This window comes from Pongo pygmaeus, chromosome 7 (genome assembly GCF_028885625.2).
Source record: "Pongo pygmaeus isolate AG05252 chromosome 7, NHGRI_mPonPyg2-v2.0_pri, whole genome shotgun sequence".
NCBI classification, from domain to species: Eukaryota; Metazoa; Chordata; class Mammalia; order Primates; family Hominidae; genus Pongo; species Pongo pygmaeus.
Genome location: NC_072380.2, coordinates 83,978,025 through 83,997,644, shown reverse-complemented (window position 1 = coordinate 83,997,644; position 19,620 = coordinate 83,978,025). Strand labels below are relative to the sequence as shown.

The 19,620-nt window shown below is 44.0% G+C and overlaps 1 protein-coding gene and 1 long non-coding RNA gene across 3 annotated transcripts in view; one reads left to right on the top strand and one right to left on the bottom strand.

The window, feature by feature from the left end:
• The window catches only part of LOC134740018 (uncharacterized), a 107,572-nt gene extending 105,946 nt beyond the window's left edge, over positions 1–1,626 (bottom strand). The window contains exon 1 of the long non-coding RNA XR_010127232.1: positions 1,490–1,626. This is a non-coding gene — a long non-coding RNA (uncharacterized LOC134740018). The remainder of the gene's footprint in view (positions 1–1,489) is intronic.
• Positions 558–4,650, top strand: MSC (musculin). 2 transcript variants are annotated; one of them, XM_054499473.2, is made up of 2 exons: positions 558–2,562; positions 3,468–4,650. In XM_054499473.2, the coding sequence occupies exons 1-2, from the start codon at positions 2,029–2,031 to the stop codon at positions 3,552–3,554; spliced, it is 621 nt and encodes a 206-aa protein (XP_054355448.1). In that variant the 5' UTR covers positions 558–2,028; the 3' UTR covers positions 3,555–4,650. The 2 variants fall into 2 exon arrangements, with proteins under 2 accessions (XP_054355448.1, XP_063524955.1); XM_063668885.1 differs by having other exon boundaries at positions 558–2,635.
• Positions 4,651–19,620: the final 14,970 nt, after the last annotated feature.

Here is a 19,620-nt window from a genome sequence, read left to right as displayed (position 1 = left end):
GGCTATCCTAGAGTCAAGTTCAAGTTCAAACGCTCCAGGAACGATTTCCACACTCTGTCAAATATTCCCTGCATTTCCCTACCCTAGAGAGAACTGAGGGCAAATGATCTTTTTACTCAAATTGTCCCAGAACCAGCCCACCCCCTGCCCCCAACCAAAAGACAACTTGTACAGGGAGAAAACCTTTGCAAATGTGGGTGAGCGGGAGGGGTTATGTGAAACATTCCCCTGGCCCCAAAACGCCCCCGCTAAGAGTAGCGTGGCCTGGGAGACTAAGGTGGAATGATGCCTGAGAGATGAAGTCAGCCTCTGCCAGCCACCTGTTGCAGCACTTCAGCCATCGAGCTGGACGCATTTGTTCTGCTGTACGAACTGGCGGGAGCCAGGCTGGCCCAGCTATCTCTGCCAGCTCTGTCCTGGACTGACTCCACATAGGTCCCCTTGCACCTTGCTGAGCTTAGGAGCCTATGGACTTTCAGGAAAAGAACAAGTGAACACCTAAGCCGGTGTGACGACTCAGTTTCATCATTGTAAAATGGGGTAACTGTATGCCAAACTCATTCGGGTTTTATTACTCAGTGAGCTGCTCACAAGCCGCGAGTACAGTGACAGGCACACAGCGGGCACTCAGTCTCTGACCACTGGGGCCCGTGTCCACAGAAGTACTTATATCCCCTGACCAGGAACTGCGGTGACCTTCGAGTTAGGAAATAATGAGACTGCAAAATTGTTGTGTTTTCTTGTGTGGAAGAGCAGGATGTTTTAGTCTTGTTTGGAATGGAACATGATCATTCAGGGTGCTCCTTTGTCGTTTTTACTTTAACGGACGATTGTGCTAACTTAGCATTCTGCTTCCAGGAGCTCGCCCTTCAATACACAATCTATTAAATACAACAATAACAAAGATTCCCTACACTATAATGCAAAGCGTTAGGGCCGGATCCTCCAACACATGCATTGTGGTATTAAAACAAAATCACATCACGCATGGAACTCTCGAGATAGTGGAAAATACCAGCTACACCATCCAGTGATGTGTGACCCGAAGGCACGGAGTTGACTAGAATACCGACGGACCAGGATTTCAAAACGCGGATTTTGAATCTTTTTTTCTACTTAGGCTAATAAGTTTGGGTCTTTTATTTAACGTCTATCTAGGCGGCTCAGCTTCAAGTTCTGCAAATTGGAGATAATATCATTAAGTGACAGATGTTATTTGAAAATGCAACGAACCATTGTAACCATTTTTGTAAATCATGAAGGTATATTATAAGAAAAGGAGGAGGAAAATGAGAGGTAACTTGTGCATTGTTGGATGTTGTTTGCCTGTTCTGCTTTTTCTCTTGTCCAGCAAGGCTTGGGTAGACAATCATACATCATGAATGGTTAACTTGAAAACTGAGTTCTACTGGAAAGACTGGCAGGCAAGCAGAGGTCGGGATCCTGTCGTTTCTAAGTGTCTGTTAATCTTTGCCACTGCTAAGATTACCTGGGGGTAGAAGCACGGTCGGTAGGAACAAGACGTGCCCCTTCACTCCGCGAAAGCTCACTTATCCCGCACAGGCATGCTGAAGGTCCGTCGGGCTTCAGAGCCCAAATCTCGGCTCTGCAGAGACGTCCCCTTCCCCCGCCTCCACCAACCGCTCTTCTGCATGCAGAAAAGTGGTCCCCACCCCTTCCACGCCCCTGCCCTACCTCTTGCCCCCCTTTACAACCCCCTCTTCTTTGCCCGGGGTGGTTTGTTCCAAGGAGTACAGATAGTCTTGTCAAAAGGCGCAGCTCACGGCGGTGCGCGCGGATTCTGGACTTGGGCGCCAACTTATAGTCCACGCTCCCCAGGGTCAGCGAAGGGGCGCTCACGCTCTCGCCGCCCACCTCGCTTTCTCACTCCGCGCTTCCCGGCCTGGGTTTTTAGTCTTCCGCGGAGCGCTCTCTGGCCTCCGCCTCCGCCAGGGAGCGGAAGGCGGAGACAGCGAGACTGGCCAGGGGGGAGGAAAGCGGACGCGTGTGGGCGAGGGGGACAACGGGATGTCCACGGGCTCGGTGAGTGATCCGGAGGAGATGGAGCTTCGGGGGCTGCAGCGGGAGTACCCGGTCCCCGCCTCCAAGAGGCCGCCCCTCCGCGGCGTAGAGCGCAGCTACGCCTCGCCCAGTGACAACTCGTCGGCAGAGGAGGAGGACCCCGACGGCGAGGAGGAGCGCTGCGCTCTGGGCGCAGCCGGCAGCGCGGGAGGCTGCAAGAGGAAGCGGCCCCGTGTGGCTGGGGGCGGCGGCGCAGGTGGCAGCGCGGGCGGTGGTGGCAAGAAGCCCCTCCCGGCCAAGGGCTCAGCCGCAGAGTGCAAGCAGTCGCAGCGGAACGCGGCCAACGCCCGTGAGCGCGCCCGGATGCGCGTGCTGAGCAAAGCCTTCTCCAGGCTCAAGACCAGCCTGCCCTGGGTGCCCCCCGACACTAAACTCTCCAAGCTGGACACGCTCCGGCTGGCTTCCAGTTACATCGCTCACCTGCGGCAGCTGTTGCAGGAGGACCGCTATGAGAACGGCTACGTGCACCCAGTGAACCTGGTAGGGGCGCGGCGCGCAAGGATTCGGGAGAGCAGCCAGGAGATACCCAGGCCGCTCCTGGGCGCCGGGCAGGGTCAGCCGGTTGGGAAGAATTCGAAAGGGGTGGAGGTTCTGGGATTGGGAACGAGAAGGCCAGTTTAGTTTCTCCCAAATCAAGGGCGTGGCCAGCCATTTCCCTGAAGAAGAATCAACCATCCGTGTCTGTTTGCATCGTTCTGGACATTGTACCCAGTGACAGCCATTGACTAATATCCTACTTCCAGGGTAAATCTTGGTTCCATCTCAATCTGCCACCAGGTTGCAGACTGACGGCAAATCTCCCTTGCCCAACTTAATCCAGCTAAGAGTCGGGCAGGTTTGAATCGGCAAGCCCTTTCTTAAAGGAGGGAAGGCCGAGCTCTATAAAAGAGCATTTGCATTTTTACAAAAATTGCTTCTGGAAGATAGTACGTTTCCCCAGATGGGACTTGTCTGGAAAGTCCCTCTCTGATCTGCCAGCTCTCCCGGCTTGGGAAAAAATCCTGTCCAAGCCCAGTTCCTACTTGGAGCTTGGAGTGGATGACCGGGTGTGTGTGTGTGTGTGTGTGTGTGTGTGTGTGTGTGTGTGTGTGTGTGTGTGTGTTAGGGGAAGGGAACTAAACGACAGAATCTCAAAGTCATATGAGTTTCACCAAATTATCCTGCGGGCAAAGTCCAGGAAGAAGCGTGAACGGATATGGCACGTCTCGGATTATCAACCTCCAGTAAAACGAAAATCTTAGTTCAGAGAGAGGACATGCAAATTCCCAGAATGCTGATAAAATCTTAGCTACTCCAAGTCAGGAATATCTGGGGTTCGCATAGGAGAGCGGTCGGTTTGGGACAATCGTTTCTCTCTAATATCTCACGTTCTTTTTGATTTACAGACATGGCCATTCGTGGTCTCGGGAAGACCGGACTCTGACACCAAAGAAGTTTCCGCAGCCAACAGACTATGTGGAACCACCGCTTAAATCGGACTGGAACTCACTTGATGGGATTGTTCGTTAAATGCGAGTGTTTGGGGGCCACGGAGAGAAGGGAGAGCTCGTGAGATGGGAAGAAGTTTCCGTTGGATTCTCCTTGACCCTTCCCCTTTCCCTGGAACTGTGATCACGACAGGTGGCGGGCGTGGCTGTCACTGCACAGCGCCCACGGCTACAGCTGCGGCGGATCTGGGCGACCACGTTTTGCCTCTCCAGAAAGAGCCTCCTTTCGTGAAGAGAACGCGGACGCAGGTCCACCCTCGGGCCCTAGCTCTGTAGACTAACTCTCGGCTGCTGCCCCAGCCCGCGCCAGACAGCCCACGGATCCGTTCTCAGCGGAGCCAGATTCATCGCACACGTGCGGGACGGTTCCACACAGCCCGGGCCTTTCGCGGTGACACAATGGTTAGGGAAAGGTTAGAACGCGCTCTACATCCGCTTTCAAGACAGAGGTCTAGACGTGAGATCCGCGTCGGGACAGGGTTTTAAGTGACAAAGAAGGGCGAGTGGCTTCTCTGGGCCAGGTTCGTACCCCAGCACAGCGCCCTTCTAACGGGCGGGAGGAAGCCCGCTGCTCGCAGGGCTAGGTGGAGACACACTTCCCAGACCACCGCAGGCAGGTTTTACCCGGAGAGCTCTGGGCCGTTCGGCCTCCCTGCCGGGTGGCTTCTTCATTCCCGTCTCCTTCCCAAGCTCCCGGCTTTTTCTAATCAGGCGTCTGTCTACCCTCTCCACTTCTGGGCTGAAGCCTCCCCAAGCCCCGCTGCGCCAACCTGGCTGTGGTCTTCTTCGGGCCTCCCTCTCCGCCCCGCTCCTGCTCCTACCTGCAGCACCCCCAGCTCCAACTCCAGACTCTCTCCATCAGGCCTCCCCACTCCAAGCTCCGGGCGCCCCAACTCCAACACCGCCTCCTGCCGCGCAGGTTCTTCCCTGCGCGGAGGAGCGCGCAGGGTGGGCGGCTTACCATAGCAAGTGATCCTGCGATAGGGAACGCGCCCCTGCCCCGAGGCTGCACTACCACAGGAAATAACATATGTAAATAAATTTATTTTTTTATGAATAATAAAACGCGCTGTAAAAACTGTGTGCCCCTTGGAGGTGTCAGGATGTGGTCTTTGCTGCCCTTTACTGAGAGGGTTTGGCTGTAGAAGTTAACTTTTAAGGGCCGATCTCCTCTGGTCAGGGCGGTGGGTTATTGCGGGAGGAATGATGGCGATCACTTTTGGATCATTCCATTTCCAAACGTCATTCTTTATTAATCTCTATGATTCTGCTGCTTCTCCGGGCCGGGCTTCCTGGAAGGCCATAACTGGAGGCCTAATAAAAGTCCTAAGAGTCTTGAGGCTCCTGCTGTCCTGACGGGCATACACTCCTCTAGCTAACATAGGTGCACGTCTCTCATACACACACACACACAACACACACAGCAGCTACTCCAGCTAAAAGCACACTCCAATCCTTACAATTGCAAGCAGTTCAAAAAAACCCCTAAGGGCCACCCACAAGTCTCCAGTGTAACTGGCAGAATAAAACCCTAATATAAGAAGCCAATTTGTATTTCAACGGTGCTTTTCTTTTTTCAAATGTTTACATATCTTTTTAAACGTACACTCATTTTCCGTGTTATTTTCTTCCATTTGCACTGCAATTTTTGTAGCAGGTAACAACTTGGAAACCCTATAATACAATTTTTAAAATGGCTGGTTCTTTTAAAAGCAACGTTCTCTTTGTAGAATATTTAGAAAAGTGTAAAGGATAAAACTACACAAACAACTGCCGAACTTGGGGTTCTGTCCATTTTATGAAATTGAAAGGCAGTTTTCTGGACCCTGAGAGAAAAATACAGCTGGATTTTAGTTAGGAGGTAAGGGAGGATGGGGTGGGGAGAGTGACTTCCTGTTTTGAGTTAAACCAACCAAAATGCTCAAGAACTGCTTTCTGACAAGATTGTCTTGGGCTTTTATTCATAACCTGGGACGGAACCTGCCCTGGGGATCCAGTCTTACATCAGTGGTGTCTGTGGCATCAGGGGCTTTCTGACAAAAGGGAACCTGAAGTAACCTGTGGCAGGAAACCCTACCAAGCACTTCAGCGGTGAGTCCTGGGTGGAAAGCTTCTTGAGGAAGAGTGTCTGCTGGAGGCCAGATCTTAGTCAAGGTGATTTCCAAAAAGTCCAGCAAATTAGGCTCTTTTCAAGGAAAGGAGGCAGCCCAGTGTATGTTGGTTAAAGGGAACCTGAGTGTCTAAAGAACCCAGATTGAAATCCAAGCTCTGCCACAGGATTAGTGAGCATGTGCAATTTACATTATGAACACCTCTGAGCCTCAGTTTCCTCTTCTGTAGAATGGGGGTCATCACAATGCCTACCTGGAATATTGCCTTAGGAATAAATATGATAATGTATTTAAACAAATCATTTAATATGCAATGAGCAGTGCACTAAATGCTGGTCACTAAAGGAAATCCAGAGGCAGAGGGAACCACTTCCGCAAAGGGGGATACTTTAAACAGGTGTGACATTCGCAGAGTACAGTCTTTAAGGTTGGGTCTTGTTTTGAGATGCCTGGATTACAACCGCGAAAGAGAAATGTCCCACAAGAGTGGACAAACAGAAATACAGAAAACCAGAAAGAATAGCTATATTTGTAGTGAATACAAATAAGAACAAGCATTTGAATAAACAAGGAAATATTTGGGCAAATTTCCACAAGTGAAAGAATAATATTTAAAATATGTGTTTCTATAATTATATTCCTTCTGGCCAACTCAAGAGTAAACTCACAGATTTTTTGTCTCTAACCCCCAATTAAGGTGATATTTGTCACTGACTCACATGTACAGGGAGTGTTGCACTGCACCCTGGAAATTCATTTTAATGACCACTTTATAGTCCTATAATTTATGAAGAAAAAAAAACTTTCTCAAGAATGCTCTGCTCCACAGTTTCTGTAAAAAGTCCAATGCCAGGAATTATGTTATTTAAGAAAAGAAGAAGAAAAAGAAAGAGGCCACTTTCTAGTAAGCCCCAATGAGTCCATGTAAATTATGTGCATGTGTTGCTGTTGGGACAGGCCTTAAACATCTTAAACCAGCCTTTTCTTTATCTACCATTACTAGAGTGTGTTCTAAGTGGTAGACAGGCATCACCAAATCTCTCTCTCTCTCTCATCATTTTCCTTTGGAGATCTGAGTTTGAGAAATGGGAGTTGGGGCTGGAGAAGTGGACAGGAAATGGGGTGGGGAGGGGGGCTTAAGAGAAAAAAATGAAGTATGTGCTTAGGATTACTTCGATTTGATTGTACTGCTGTGAGAGAAAAGATGAGAGAAAGAAGTCTAAGAAATACAATGTACAATGTGCTAAACAATAAACAAAATGAGTAAATTGAATAATACTCTTCAGGGGGCTTTTTGAGGGACCAAAGCATTATTATTAGTGATGCTGACTCAACCAAAGAGAACAAAAATCCCCTTCCACAGACTCTTCCTAAGATGAATATCTGAAAAGAAATGCTTTCAGCACTGTAATTTTGAAACATTCAGGCGTTTCTCTTGGTTGTGGAGTTGAATTGATGTTGTGCATATTCTTTTGCACTGGGCTTCAACTTATAATTTCACTTTAGTCTGGCAGCTCCTTCAACAGATAGCAACAATGACCCTTAAAATTTACAAAAGACTTTTACAGTCACAGATTTTTCCCTGATGATAAATGCCTAGAAGTTAAAAAAAAAAAGGAAACATCTCTTGTCTATAAAACACACACACACACACACACACACACACACAAACAACTAAATGAACACATTCTATTTTAATAGATATTTGATAGATAATTTGGTTGATACTTCTGAAAAAATATTAAAAATTGAAATGGTAACTCAGAGTCACATTTGGAAAGGAGAAACAAGGTAAACTGATAATTCACTTCTCACTACCAAGCTTCCAACTTGTGGGAAAGTGCAACAGATTGGCTCCCTTCGTAACTGATCACCTGGCCATATCTCCTTTCAGTGTGAACTCTGCATACTCACTTGTGGGCACCCAGGATGTTTGCATCAGTGCACTCGCCACTCTCCATTCATCCCTTTCACTGTTATGTTCACGTTTTGTGTTATTTTTCTTCTTTCTCCCACAACAGTGAAAGTTGATCCAGAGAAATCCTTCAAACCCAGGGCTCTAAGAAGATCCAGAAAGTAGCCACAGTCAGAAATCCACATGTAATCATGTAAACTTGGGTAGCATTTAGCAGCCTTCTCTTTTGTTGGTCCTGCTATCACCAAGATAGTTCTGGATCAGCCTTGAGATTCTTTATTGCTTATGGTAAAGAGGCTCATGGAGCAAATAAAAGCTGGGGCTTTCAGTTGATGAAAATATGATGTCTGTATGCACTATTACTAACTTTTAGCAGTGGAACGGGAGGGGAGGAAGAACAAGAAGCTTTTTTTTATCTTTTACTTTTATTTGTTTGTTGAAAAAGTTTGTATATTTCTTTTGGAATTTGTAAAAACTCATTTAAAAAAAAATTCACAGATGACTGGGTCAGATGTAGTGGGTTCCAGCCCCACATTTCCTGGTGCTGCATCAGGTACCTTACCTCTTCTGTAAGGCAGGAATCATTCATTCAACCTCACACAATACTTTAAGAGTGGATTACGTGAAATCATCTCATTAAGCACTTGGGAAATGCTCCATAGATGAGAATTTTTTTAAAAAAAAGAAACAAGCCTTGATTTTCTTTCTCTTTTGCTTATAATAGTTTATGTCCTTGATCCTCTGTAAATTTATCCCATCAGTCCCTTTTGCCATTTTATCACCTTGCTCTTTTATGCTACTTTTGTATATTGACCTCTTTCTTGTTACTAAGGAGAAATTTTCATTAAGCTTCTTCCCATAACACTCAGCATCAAAAATTATGCATGAGATTTTAAACTCATTTCAGGATACAAGATAAACCAATGAATTTGTTTTAATTTTTTATCTTCAATTATTACAGATACATAATAGCTGTATGACTTATGGGGTACATGTGATATTTTGATACAAGCAAACAATGTGTAATGATCAAATCAGGGTGATTGGGGTATTCATCACCTCAAACATTTGTTATTTCTTTGTGTTAGGAACATTCCAATTCCGTCATTTTAGTTATTTTGAAATATACAAAAAATTATTTTTAACTATAGTCACCCTATTGTGCAACTGAACACTAGATCTTACTCCTTATCTAACTGTATTGTTACTTGCATTAACCATGCCCTCTTTATTCTCCCTCCTCACTACCCTTCCCAGCCACTGGTAACCAATATTCTACTCTCTATATCTGTGAACTCACATTTTTTAATTCCTACATATTGGTGAGAATAATGGATTCAAAAAAGTGGTACATATACACAATGGAATATTATTCAGCCATAAAAAGAATGAAATTCTGTCATTTGCAACAACATGGATAAAATGAAGGAAATTATGTTAAGTGAAACAAGTCACACTGATGAATTTTGATGTTACAGAGTACCACACGTTTGTTTATCTAATTTTGGATTTCATGAAATGTTACAGCCAACATTTCAGAAACTACACTTGTGGAGTTTTGGTGTCATATCAAAGAATGTTCACAATTACTTGCAATATCCATGAAAATATTTTTACATACATATTTACATACATACAATATTTTACATACATATTTAAACTACAATTACATGCCTTACTTCTTTCTCCTTATAATTACATGTCTTTGTGAGGCTGGACTTTCAACCAAAATAACTTATCACAACAGATTGAAGCAGAAAGCAGATATGAGAATACAGCTGTCTTCTATAAAGTGAGACATTAAAGAGATTTATTTGCAAAAATATCAAGTTATGCCACCGTTCCCATCAAAGTGTTTTAGAAACAGTTATTTTTTTATTAAAAATGTTATTTACATTCACATGTAATTAGCTTATTATTTTAAAATTTATTAATACGTAAATTTTTTTTTGGTTTTGATTTCTTTTTATTTTAATTAATTAGTTTATTTAAGAGACTGAGTCTCACTGGTTTTGATTTCTGATCCAGTAAATATCAACAGATACAAGCCAGCTACATAAGCAAAAGCTTTTAAGGGTTTTAATAACTTTTAAAAGTATAAAGAGACCAGAGATCAAAAAAGTTTGAGAACCACTGGCCTAGATAATTCTTAAGGCTCTTTTCATTGATAAGAGTTAGTAGTGTTCTCTTGATTTTGCGGCAATCTCAGTAGGACAGAAGCCTGTAGATCATGTGTAGGTTGGATATGGGAGTAAATATTTCATCAAAAAGACTGACTACAGAGGTTAGGATAATGACTTAGCTGGGCTAGGCTTTCTCCACGAACACCTCTGTAGTCCAGCCAGGCAGATCAGTAGGGCCAAATGCCTGAGCTGGTCTCCTGTAGTCTGCACTCAGAAGGCTTTCTTTACCACCTCCTACTCTTTCTTCCTGGTACCCATCTCTCCTGTCTCCTATTTAGGCCCTTGAATTTTGAGTCTTTGTAACCTCAGGGCTGGACCTGGAATTCAGATGAAAGGAAAAGTATGTCCAAAACCCAGGACTCTAAAATCCCATTTCTTTTGCACATATATTATTACTCTCTGAGAGCTATGTTAGAATCATAACATTATATGATCCTAATAAAGAAATTTATTTCAAGAAACTTGGGAATCAGTTTCATTGATCCTCAATAAAGACTATTTTATCTGTAGGTCTGCCAAATGGCTGACAAATATATTTGCTCATGATAATATAGATTAATTTCTCTAAGGTAAGCCACTAAAACAACTAAATGCTTTGACATGCAATTTAAGTACAAACGAAACAAAAACAAACAACAATAACAAAAACCGAGGGAATCATCAAATATTTTTGAAGCAAACTTTTTCTAATATAAAGAAAGGATAACATAAAATTAAAAACGTCCAGGACATGAAGGCCAAGGGATTTGAATAATCTTTAAAGAAACTGTTCCAAGAGCTAGGGAGGAGGAAATGAGGGTCCCTTGTGCAAAAGTGACAAGGACTCTGATATGGTTTGGATCTTTGTCCCCTCCAAATCTCACGTTGAAATGTGATCCCCAATGTTGGAGGTAGGGCCTGGCAGGAGATATTGGATCATGGGGGCATATCTCTCGCAAGTGGCTTAGCACCAACCCCTTGGTGATGAGTGAGTTCTCACTTAGTATACACAGGAGTTGGTTGTTTAAAGGAGCCTAGCACCTCCTCTCTCTTGTTCCCTCTCTAGCCATGTGATATGCCTGCTCCTCCTTTGCCTTTTACCATGATTGTAGGCTTCCTAAGGCCCTCATCAGAAGCAGATGCTGGCACCACTCTTCCTGCAAAGCTTGCAGAACTGTGAGCCAAAATAAACCTCTTTTCTTTAAAAGTTACCCAGTCTTGGGTATTTCTTTATAGCAATGCAAACAAACTAACACAGACTTCTCATACAAAATCCTGCTAAGGAGCACCTATACCATAAATGGCAATGCTCTAAAATGTGGAAACAAAGGCCTTAGGAGCCTGAGAGGAAAAGGTGGGTAAACGAAATATAAAAAGAGGACAGGGCTGTGAGTGATGGGAAAGACCAGAGTTATAACACAGTTCAAATCTCTGCATTGCCAGAGGTGCGCTGCTAGCATAGGCTAAATGCTATGCTCCTGAGTTGAGCATCGTAGATGTTTCTGACAAGGAACTGTATTACCGGCTGTTTACATGCACAGACTCTCTGGGTATCTCTAACATTTATGTATTTTCATTATAGGTTTTCCCTCAAATTGTGGTGATGAAATAGGCTAAGCCATCCACCTTCTTGGGATCAATCTTCCTTTGACTAACAATTCTTTGGAGACTTGGAGAGTGATGAACTTGTCTCTATTAAACTATGGGGTGCCTAGTCACAAGAACTGTCCCCAGTGAACCAGACCCCCTAGTCTCCATGCCCTGTGTAGGGGTGACCCAGTTACTTGCTTTAACCAACAGAAAGGAGGCAGAAGTGACTCTGCCATTTCTGGCCTAAGCAGTAATGGCTAGCAGCTTCCTCATTTACTTATTGGGATCCTTAAGCTTCCATGTGAGAAGTCCAGCCAAGTCCCTGAAGGCACCAAATGGAGAAACCACCTGAGAGAGAGATGCCCTAAGACCACACTTGAGAAAACCAAGGAGCCCAGCTGACAGTGCAGACTCAGACCCCAGACATGCAATCTTAGGACCCCAGGACCCCAGGGGTGCCATTCCAGCCAGCTGTGAAATCATCCTAGTGGAGTGAGAAGAAGCCTTACAGGACAGATAGCAGAAGTGCACCATTCCCACCAGGTCCTGTCCTAATTCCTGACCTACAGAGTCACGAAAAACGAAAATATAGTTGTTATTTTAAGCAACTAAATTTGGAGTTCTTTGATACTCAGCAATAGATAACCAAAACATACTGTCAAGTAAGTTTTTCACATCAGCCATTTATTTGAGAAACATTTTTTGATCTTCTGCTATTACCCAGGACAGTGCTGGATAGACCAGAATGAATCAGAGAGTTGCCTCTTCTCAAAGAGCTCTAAAGAAGGAAAAGGACAAATGGCCCAACAATTGAAGTGCAGTGTGCCAACGGCTATGACAGAAGGTGGTGCTGTGAGAGGAAAGGCACAAACCCCAGCCCCAGGCTGTCATGGGGGTCTTCCCAGAGAGCCGACAAGGGAGGTGACTATTGGAGGAGGCTAGGCAAGGCAGCAGGAGGGCATACCAGAAGAATATAAATGACAGCAGGCTGCCATCACTAACCAGTGATGGGGATTATCATCTAGGATGGTGGTTAAGAACATGCACTCTTACAAGTGACTTCAAATCCCTGAGCCTCAGTGTTCTCATTTGTAGAATGATGATATAATAGAAGCTACCTGATGGCTTTGTTGGGAAGATTAAATGCAATATTGGAAGTAAAATACTTAGCACGGTGCCTGGCACATAGTAAGTGCTTAGCAAATGCTAGTCTATTAGTATTGTTGTCACCATTATCATCACACTGAGATGATCTCCATGTTCTCTTGACAAACTTTAAGCAGGTGCTGAGGGGCCTATCCCTGACCATTCAGAGACACTCATTTTCCCTTGAAGTTGAAAGATATGAGCCTTTAACTGATTCTGTTTCAGTTCTCCTCTGAAAAGGTTGGCCTCTTCAGAATTTTGAAAATCTCAAGGTATTGATTTGTATGAGAAGCAACACTTCTGGCTCATGCTGAGGGTGAGGGAATAGAGAGTAAAGTACATTTGCATGGTCAGGAGAGCTGGATAGAAAACTGTGTAGATTGATGGTATGGCCACTGTAACATATCAGGGTTAAAGCAACACTAACAATAGGCACTGACTCAGATGGACTCTCAGGATGCTCCTCTGCTTTTCAGGTCTCCTGGGGTGGATCCCAGAAGCTCTGCTCAGTCACTTCAGGGAATTATCCCCTGGTTGCTAGACTAACAACAGCCTGTGACAAAGGGAGGGAAATTTAAGACCCTATGACCAGAACTGTTTACTAGCAGGTCCAGGATTAGAATTCACAGACTCTGAGTTTCCCCTTGGCATCCAGCCCACCCAATCTGAAGGACACCAGCAGATAAGAATTTGGCACCATGACAGCTATTTCTCTGCAGCTGTTTTCCATGCACACTGGCCAAGTGCCCCGGAGCCCACGTGGGGTTGCAAGTGGGGCGTTCTCAGAGGCTGACTTGTTGGGTGGCCTTGGGCAGTCTCTTCCTCTTCCAACTATGATTTCTCACCTAAAATGAGGGGTCTGGGCTGGATGGGGCCTTAACTGCACCATAGTTTTAAATGAATGCCCTGCTTACTGTGGGTCTTCTGAACAGCACTGATTATGTCTCCCTGTATTGCTAGTACATCACAATACGGGGAGGCTGAAAGCCTGAGAAAATGAACAAAGTCAACCTACACTTAAATGTTTTATGAGTTTGGTGCAAAAGTAACTGAGATTTTTGCCATTACTTTCAATGGCAAAAAACTCAGTTACTTTTGCACCAACCTAACAGATGAAACTCAAGCCATTCAGGAATCTTTTGACTTGTTCTGCAGAAGATCTGTAATATCTCTACGTGATTTCACTGTTGATGATAAACTTTGCCACAGACTCTTCATTTCTGTGATAAGTATTTAATCTTACAAAGGTAGGAAACAACTTCTTCACATTATATGGAAACCAAATAAGCACAGAAATGATGGTACTTAGAACTATTCTATTCTCAAAACAAACTTTCATTAGTGTTTAAAAACCCGGCCAGGCGCGGTGGCTCAAGCCTGTAATCCCAGCACTTTGGGAGGCTGAGCTGGGCAAATCATGAGGTCAGGAGATCGAGACCATCCTGGCTAACATGGTGAAACTCCATCTCTACTAAAAATTAGCTGGGCATGGTGGCGGGCACCTGTAGTCCCAGCTACTCGGGAGGCTGAGGCAGGAGAATGGCGTGAACCCAGGAGGCGGAGCTTGCGGTGAGCCAAGATCCTGCCACTGCACTCCAGCCTGGGCGACAGAGTGAGACTCCATCTGAAAAAAAAACCCTAACACAAGATTTGTTCAGACCTTTTAAAAAGATTCTATGATTGAGTTTGGTTTGCTCCAGAGTAAAAATTATAGTGGAAAAACATCAGATCCAAATAAAAGAAACTTCAGCAAAAAGTATAACGTATAAACAACTACTGGTTTTCTTCAAACTCCTCACAACCTAGGAGATGCTGAAATTTGACCTATCATTTCAATAATCTAATGAGTTTTCCCTTTTTAGGTTAGGACATCTCCCTGTGACAATTTTCACCTTTCTCCAGGACTTCTCAAAATATACTGTTGTTGCTTCTAGACTCACACCTTTAAACCTGTCCCATATCCCAAGATGTGATTCACCTGAGCACAAACTCATAGAAAGCTACTTTGGCTGGCAATGTGCAGAACAGATTGAACAGAGCACAAGTTGGACAGTCCAGGCAAAAGAAACTGAGGCCTAGGCTGAGACGATGGTGGTGGGAATACCAGCGATAGAGCCAAGAGACTTTTGACTGCTAGAATCAAATTAACTGGGTTATAGACTGGATGTGTGTGACGAAAGCCAGGGTAAAAGCCACAATGACTACAAGGTTTCTAATTTGGGCCAGACAGTGAATAGCAAAGTCATCATGAGTCATGATTTGTCACTAAAATTTAAAAGGGCAAGTTTGAAACAGTACAGAATTGAGAAACTTTACCATTCATTTGGGAACTCTATCATCCATTGGCCCAAACAGATTCTTATCAAATTTGGTCTTACTCTGGGGACTTAGATTCTTTCAGAGGGGGTAAAATCATAACTGAAAGCTTAAAGAGAGAAGGGGTTTACGCAGCTCAGAGACACAAAGCTTGGAAACAGGGCCCCTGCCTTGATCCCATGTGAGCATGCCTTTTTTCTTTCATTGGATTCTAAACATCTTCAGAGCAGAAATCATCATTTTTCATTTTGTGTCTTATGAAATTACAACCTCCATCTGTCTGGTACAAAGCAGATGATCAATAAATATTTAATAAATTTCTCTTGATAGAAAATAGTTATTGCTACTCTTTAGTTTAAATTCCTTCTCACTTGTAAAACGAGGGTGATTTGATCTGGGAAAGTCCATACCCTGGAGCCACCCGAGATATGTAGTCATCACAGACAACCAGGAAAGTATGTCTAATTAGTCACTACCATTTGACACTATTTCTGCTGTACATAATCTTATGGTGCTAGGGAACCCTCGGACAGAAAAAGAAGAGTATTGACTGAGTTCAGTAAAGTACTTTAAAATGTAAAGCTTTAAATTGGAAGAGGCAAATTCATACAGTAAACACGCTAAGCGCCATGCTATACGCTTTACAGATATCAGCCCTTTAATGCCTCCGATCTGACCCATGAATAGGCCTGTGATAGTCTTGATTTATGGGTGGGAAAACAGGCTCACAAAGCTTCAATAACCTTCCAAGGGCCACACAGGGAATAACTGGTGGAATCAGAGTTTAAATATATTTCTCTCTAGCTGAGAATCTGAACCCAAAACCAGTCCCTGTGCCTCCCCGAGAGATGTCTGCTGGGGTGAAAGGAAGCTGGTGGGAAGATGGTGCCCACCAACGAGGCTAACTGAATTTTAGGAGTTAACTCGGAACAACAGATGAGCCATAGAGCTATACCTCCTTCCGTGGGCTTGACACGGGATGAAAGCGCAGAAAGGAGTCAAGGCTGTCTGCTTTCCTTGGCGGTGCTCGCCAATGCAACCCAGGGAGCGGCACTTGTCTATAAACGTATCTGTTTCTTTTTGGGGTTGCTTTCCTCTTTATTTTATAATGAAGATGATTTGAAAAACACCCAATTTATATGTGCTGAACTAAAAAGAAAATAGATCTATCCTCACTTAGGATTTTTAGCTCACAAAATTACATACTCCTGGAGAGCCCAGCAGTGGAGGCAGGGAGTGGCCAATCTGAAGATGAACGAAGAACTGCTCCTGGGAGAAACTGAGGTAGGGGAGCCAAGAAATGCCATGACCAAGGAGAAGCCCCAGTCTGCCTAGAATAGCTGATCATTTTTGTTTGACCTTAATAGATACTTGCTTAAGTGAGTTATAGGAACAAACAATTTTCCACCAACAAGTGATCCACTTTTTTCCGTCTTCACCAAAGACAGAAAAAGAGAAAACATGTGTGAATTGAAACATATAAGAAGTACAGTAGATTTAATGAAATTGCCAGAAAGAGGTTTTCTAACCATCTGGGATTTGTGATTTAGAATTTGCGCGGTTAGGGAAGAATCTGTGGTACAGATTTCGTAGAATCATAAAGCCACAAAACTTTAGAGCTAGAAGGTATCTCATAAGTAATCCACTTTGGTTTATCATGGCATTCTAAAGATAATAAAAAACAAAGGCTATATGGTTACTGTAATTACCTAACCAGGGACTGTTGTGCAACAATGTAAAATTATGGCCCCAAACTATGCAATACCTAGGAAAATTTTATGAAATAAACAGGATAAGAAACTATAATTATAGCAATGACAATAAAAATCAAAATGATCTAATCATTTTAAAGATAAGGAAAATAAAACTGGATTTTTGGAAACTGGCTTCTCATCTGTCTTGGATTAGAGAAAGATGCTGCTTGAAAGTTTGGCTTTTTAAAAAAAATCCCCTTGTCATTTAAGGTCATTTCTGGTCTATGTCTTTTACTGGCTGACTTCTCTTTGTCTTCCTTCCCTAAACCCTTCCCACTCCCTCTGCCTTAACCTGCAGAATTAATTCTACCTCATCTATATTCGTGTAATACTTTACGCACATCTTCATTTTCAAAGAAAAGTTATTAAAAGCACTACATACCCCAAAATGCAAGAATCGTGTGGCATAAGAAAATCAGTCAATGTAATACACATTATAGAATGAAGGGGAAAACTCACACAATCATCTCCATCGACATAGAAAAGCATTTAACAAAATCCAACACTCTTTCACGATTAAAAAAAAAAAAAACACTCAGAAAACCAGGAGAAGGGAACTGCCCCAGCACCATAAGAGGCCTTTATGCTAACATCAAACTCAGTATGAAAGACTGAAAGCTTTCCCCCATAAGGTCAGGAACAAGACAAGGATGCCTGTTTTCACCATGACTATTCAACATTGCACTGGAAGTTCTCACCATGAAAAGGAAGGAAACACTGACACGTGCTACAACATGGATGAACCTTGAAAATACTATGCTAAGTGAAAGCAGGTAGACACACAAGGTCACACATTGTATGATTCCATTTATATAAAATATTCAGAATAGATCAATCCTTTGGGACAAAAAGCAGATTAGTTGTTGCCAGTTCAAGGAGGGAACATAGAAATTGTTTAATGGCTAAGGGGTTTTAGTTTGGAATGGTGACAATATTTTGAAACTTATAGAAATGCTGATTTCGTGACATTGGGAATATGCTAAATGCCAGTAAATTATCTACTTTAAAATGGCAATTTTTTTTTTTTTTTTAGCATTCCACAGTGTCATCCTTTACTACAGCAAGGTGGCTGATTATCAAAAACTGAGAAAAGCAAGAGTGAATACTTTAAAAATGTTTGTTGCAGATACAAGAAGGCAAGTGGAGGCAGATAACTCAATGCTAGAGGTCCGGATGTGGCTCCTCAAGGAGCTCCCTGCAGCCAGGCTCCTCCAGGATGGCGCTCTGCACACAACCCGGGCAGCATCTGCTTCCCCGGGAAAAGTCACCCATTGAAATCAGCTGTGTTTAAGAGCTAATTTTATGTTAGGTGAATTTCATGATGTAACCAAGTTCAAAAAAATGAGTCCTTTGAAACCCAAATTCAAGAGCGGTAAATATATGTCAATGGGCATTTCCTCACTATATTAAGTACTTACACGCTCATTGTTTCTGCTGTTTGGGGACCTCTCTGCAGCTCCAGCACCTTCCACAGGATTCAATAGGAAAAATAATTGAGCTCCACGCAGCCTGTCCCAGTAATAAAAAGACGTCATTAGCGCGCCATCTCGTGGTGAATGTATAAGTTGCAGCAAAACCTCAGGCTGCAGGTTTTTTTTGTTGTTTTTTGTTTTTTTAAGACAGGGTTAAGCCTGTGTTGCCCAGGCTGGAGTACAGTGGCACTATCATGGCTCACTACATCCTTGACTTCCTGGGCTCCAGCGATCCTCCCACCTCAGCCTCCTGAGTAGCTGGGACAACAGGCATGAGCCACTACGCTGGCTAGTTGTTTATTTTTAGTTTTTGTAGAGACAAGGGTCTCACTATATTGCTCAGGCTGGTCTCAAACTCCTGGACTCAAGTGATTTGCCTGCCTCAGCCTCCGAAAGTGCTGGGATTGCAGTCGTGAGGCACTGCACCCGACTAGGGAGCGGAGATGAACCCTGAGGTTACTCTCTGTCTTTTCCTCAAGCCACAGTGGTTTAGGTCACTGGTCATGAATACAAGGATCAGGGTTATACACCTTCTCAAAGACCTAGTGTTCCTTAACATCAAAATGTTCTAACTTATTCCAGATTCCTTAGGAAACAGCCTGAAGGAAAGCCATGAGTGCAGACTCCCTATGGACCCTGGTCACAGCTTCAGGACATCCTCGGGGAGGTGTCAGAAATCCCCCTGCACCAATAGTGATGGTGTATAGGGGGGGCGTCCAAGGAACCTTTTCCCCTACAACCTTCAAGAAAGCAGCTGGTGGCAGGGGTCTTTCTAGAGGAAATACTGTGCAGGAGGGAATCCAAGAAGGCCGATAAGCTGGATTTCTGCACATCTGTCACTGTGTCAGGGGCATACCCTGCATGGCCACCACTTCTGCCTGTGGGCCATCTGTGGCTTCTCAGGTCCCTTGTAGTAACTGCAACAGCGCTACTGTCATCACAGCTCTTCCAGAAGACAGCTCTGGGAGGTTCCCCACTACTCTGTTTCTGAGATCCAAAGGTGTAGCTCTCTGTTGCCTTGTGGTTCGGTTATATTTGCAGGCAGTGTTACAGCTCTGAGGGGATTTTGGAAGTGGTGATTACTTCAACGAAGGGCTTGAGATGAGCATCTCATTTGAGCTTCACAAGTCCTCTGTGAGATAAATAGGGAAGATTATTATAATTCTCTCCATTTCATGCAAGTGTTAAACCCAGGCCTTGTCTTTGTTTAAGGATAGATATAGGCCAGGCACAGTGGCTCAGGCTTGTAATCCCAGCACTTTGGGAAGCCAAGGCAGGTGGATGACAAGGTCAAGAGTTCGAGACCAGCCTGGCCAACATGGTGAAACCACGTTTCTACTAAAAATACAAAAATGAGTGGGGCGTGGTAGCGGGTCCCTGAATCCCAGCTACTCGAGAAGCTGAGGCAGGAGAATCGTTTGAACCTGGGTGGAGAAGCTTGCAGTGAGCCAAGATCACCCCATTGTTCTCCAGCCTGGGTGATAGGGCGAGACTCAGTCTCAAAAAAAAAAAAAAAAAAAAAAAAGAAAAGCTATAAAGTAGCAGATTCACTTGCTGTGTCTTTCCAGAAATACAAGAACCATTC

Excerpts from the sequence above, each read along its gene's own strand:
- MSC (XM_063668885.1), top strand. The coding sequence starts at position 2,029 with ATGTCCACGGGCTCGGTGAGTGATCCGGAGGAGATGGAGCTTCGGGGG. Across the intron at positions 2,636-3,467 it reads GCTCCTGGGCGCCGGGCAGG|ACATGGCCATTCGTGGTCTC; the intron begins GTCAGCCGGTTG and ends TTTGATTTACAG.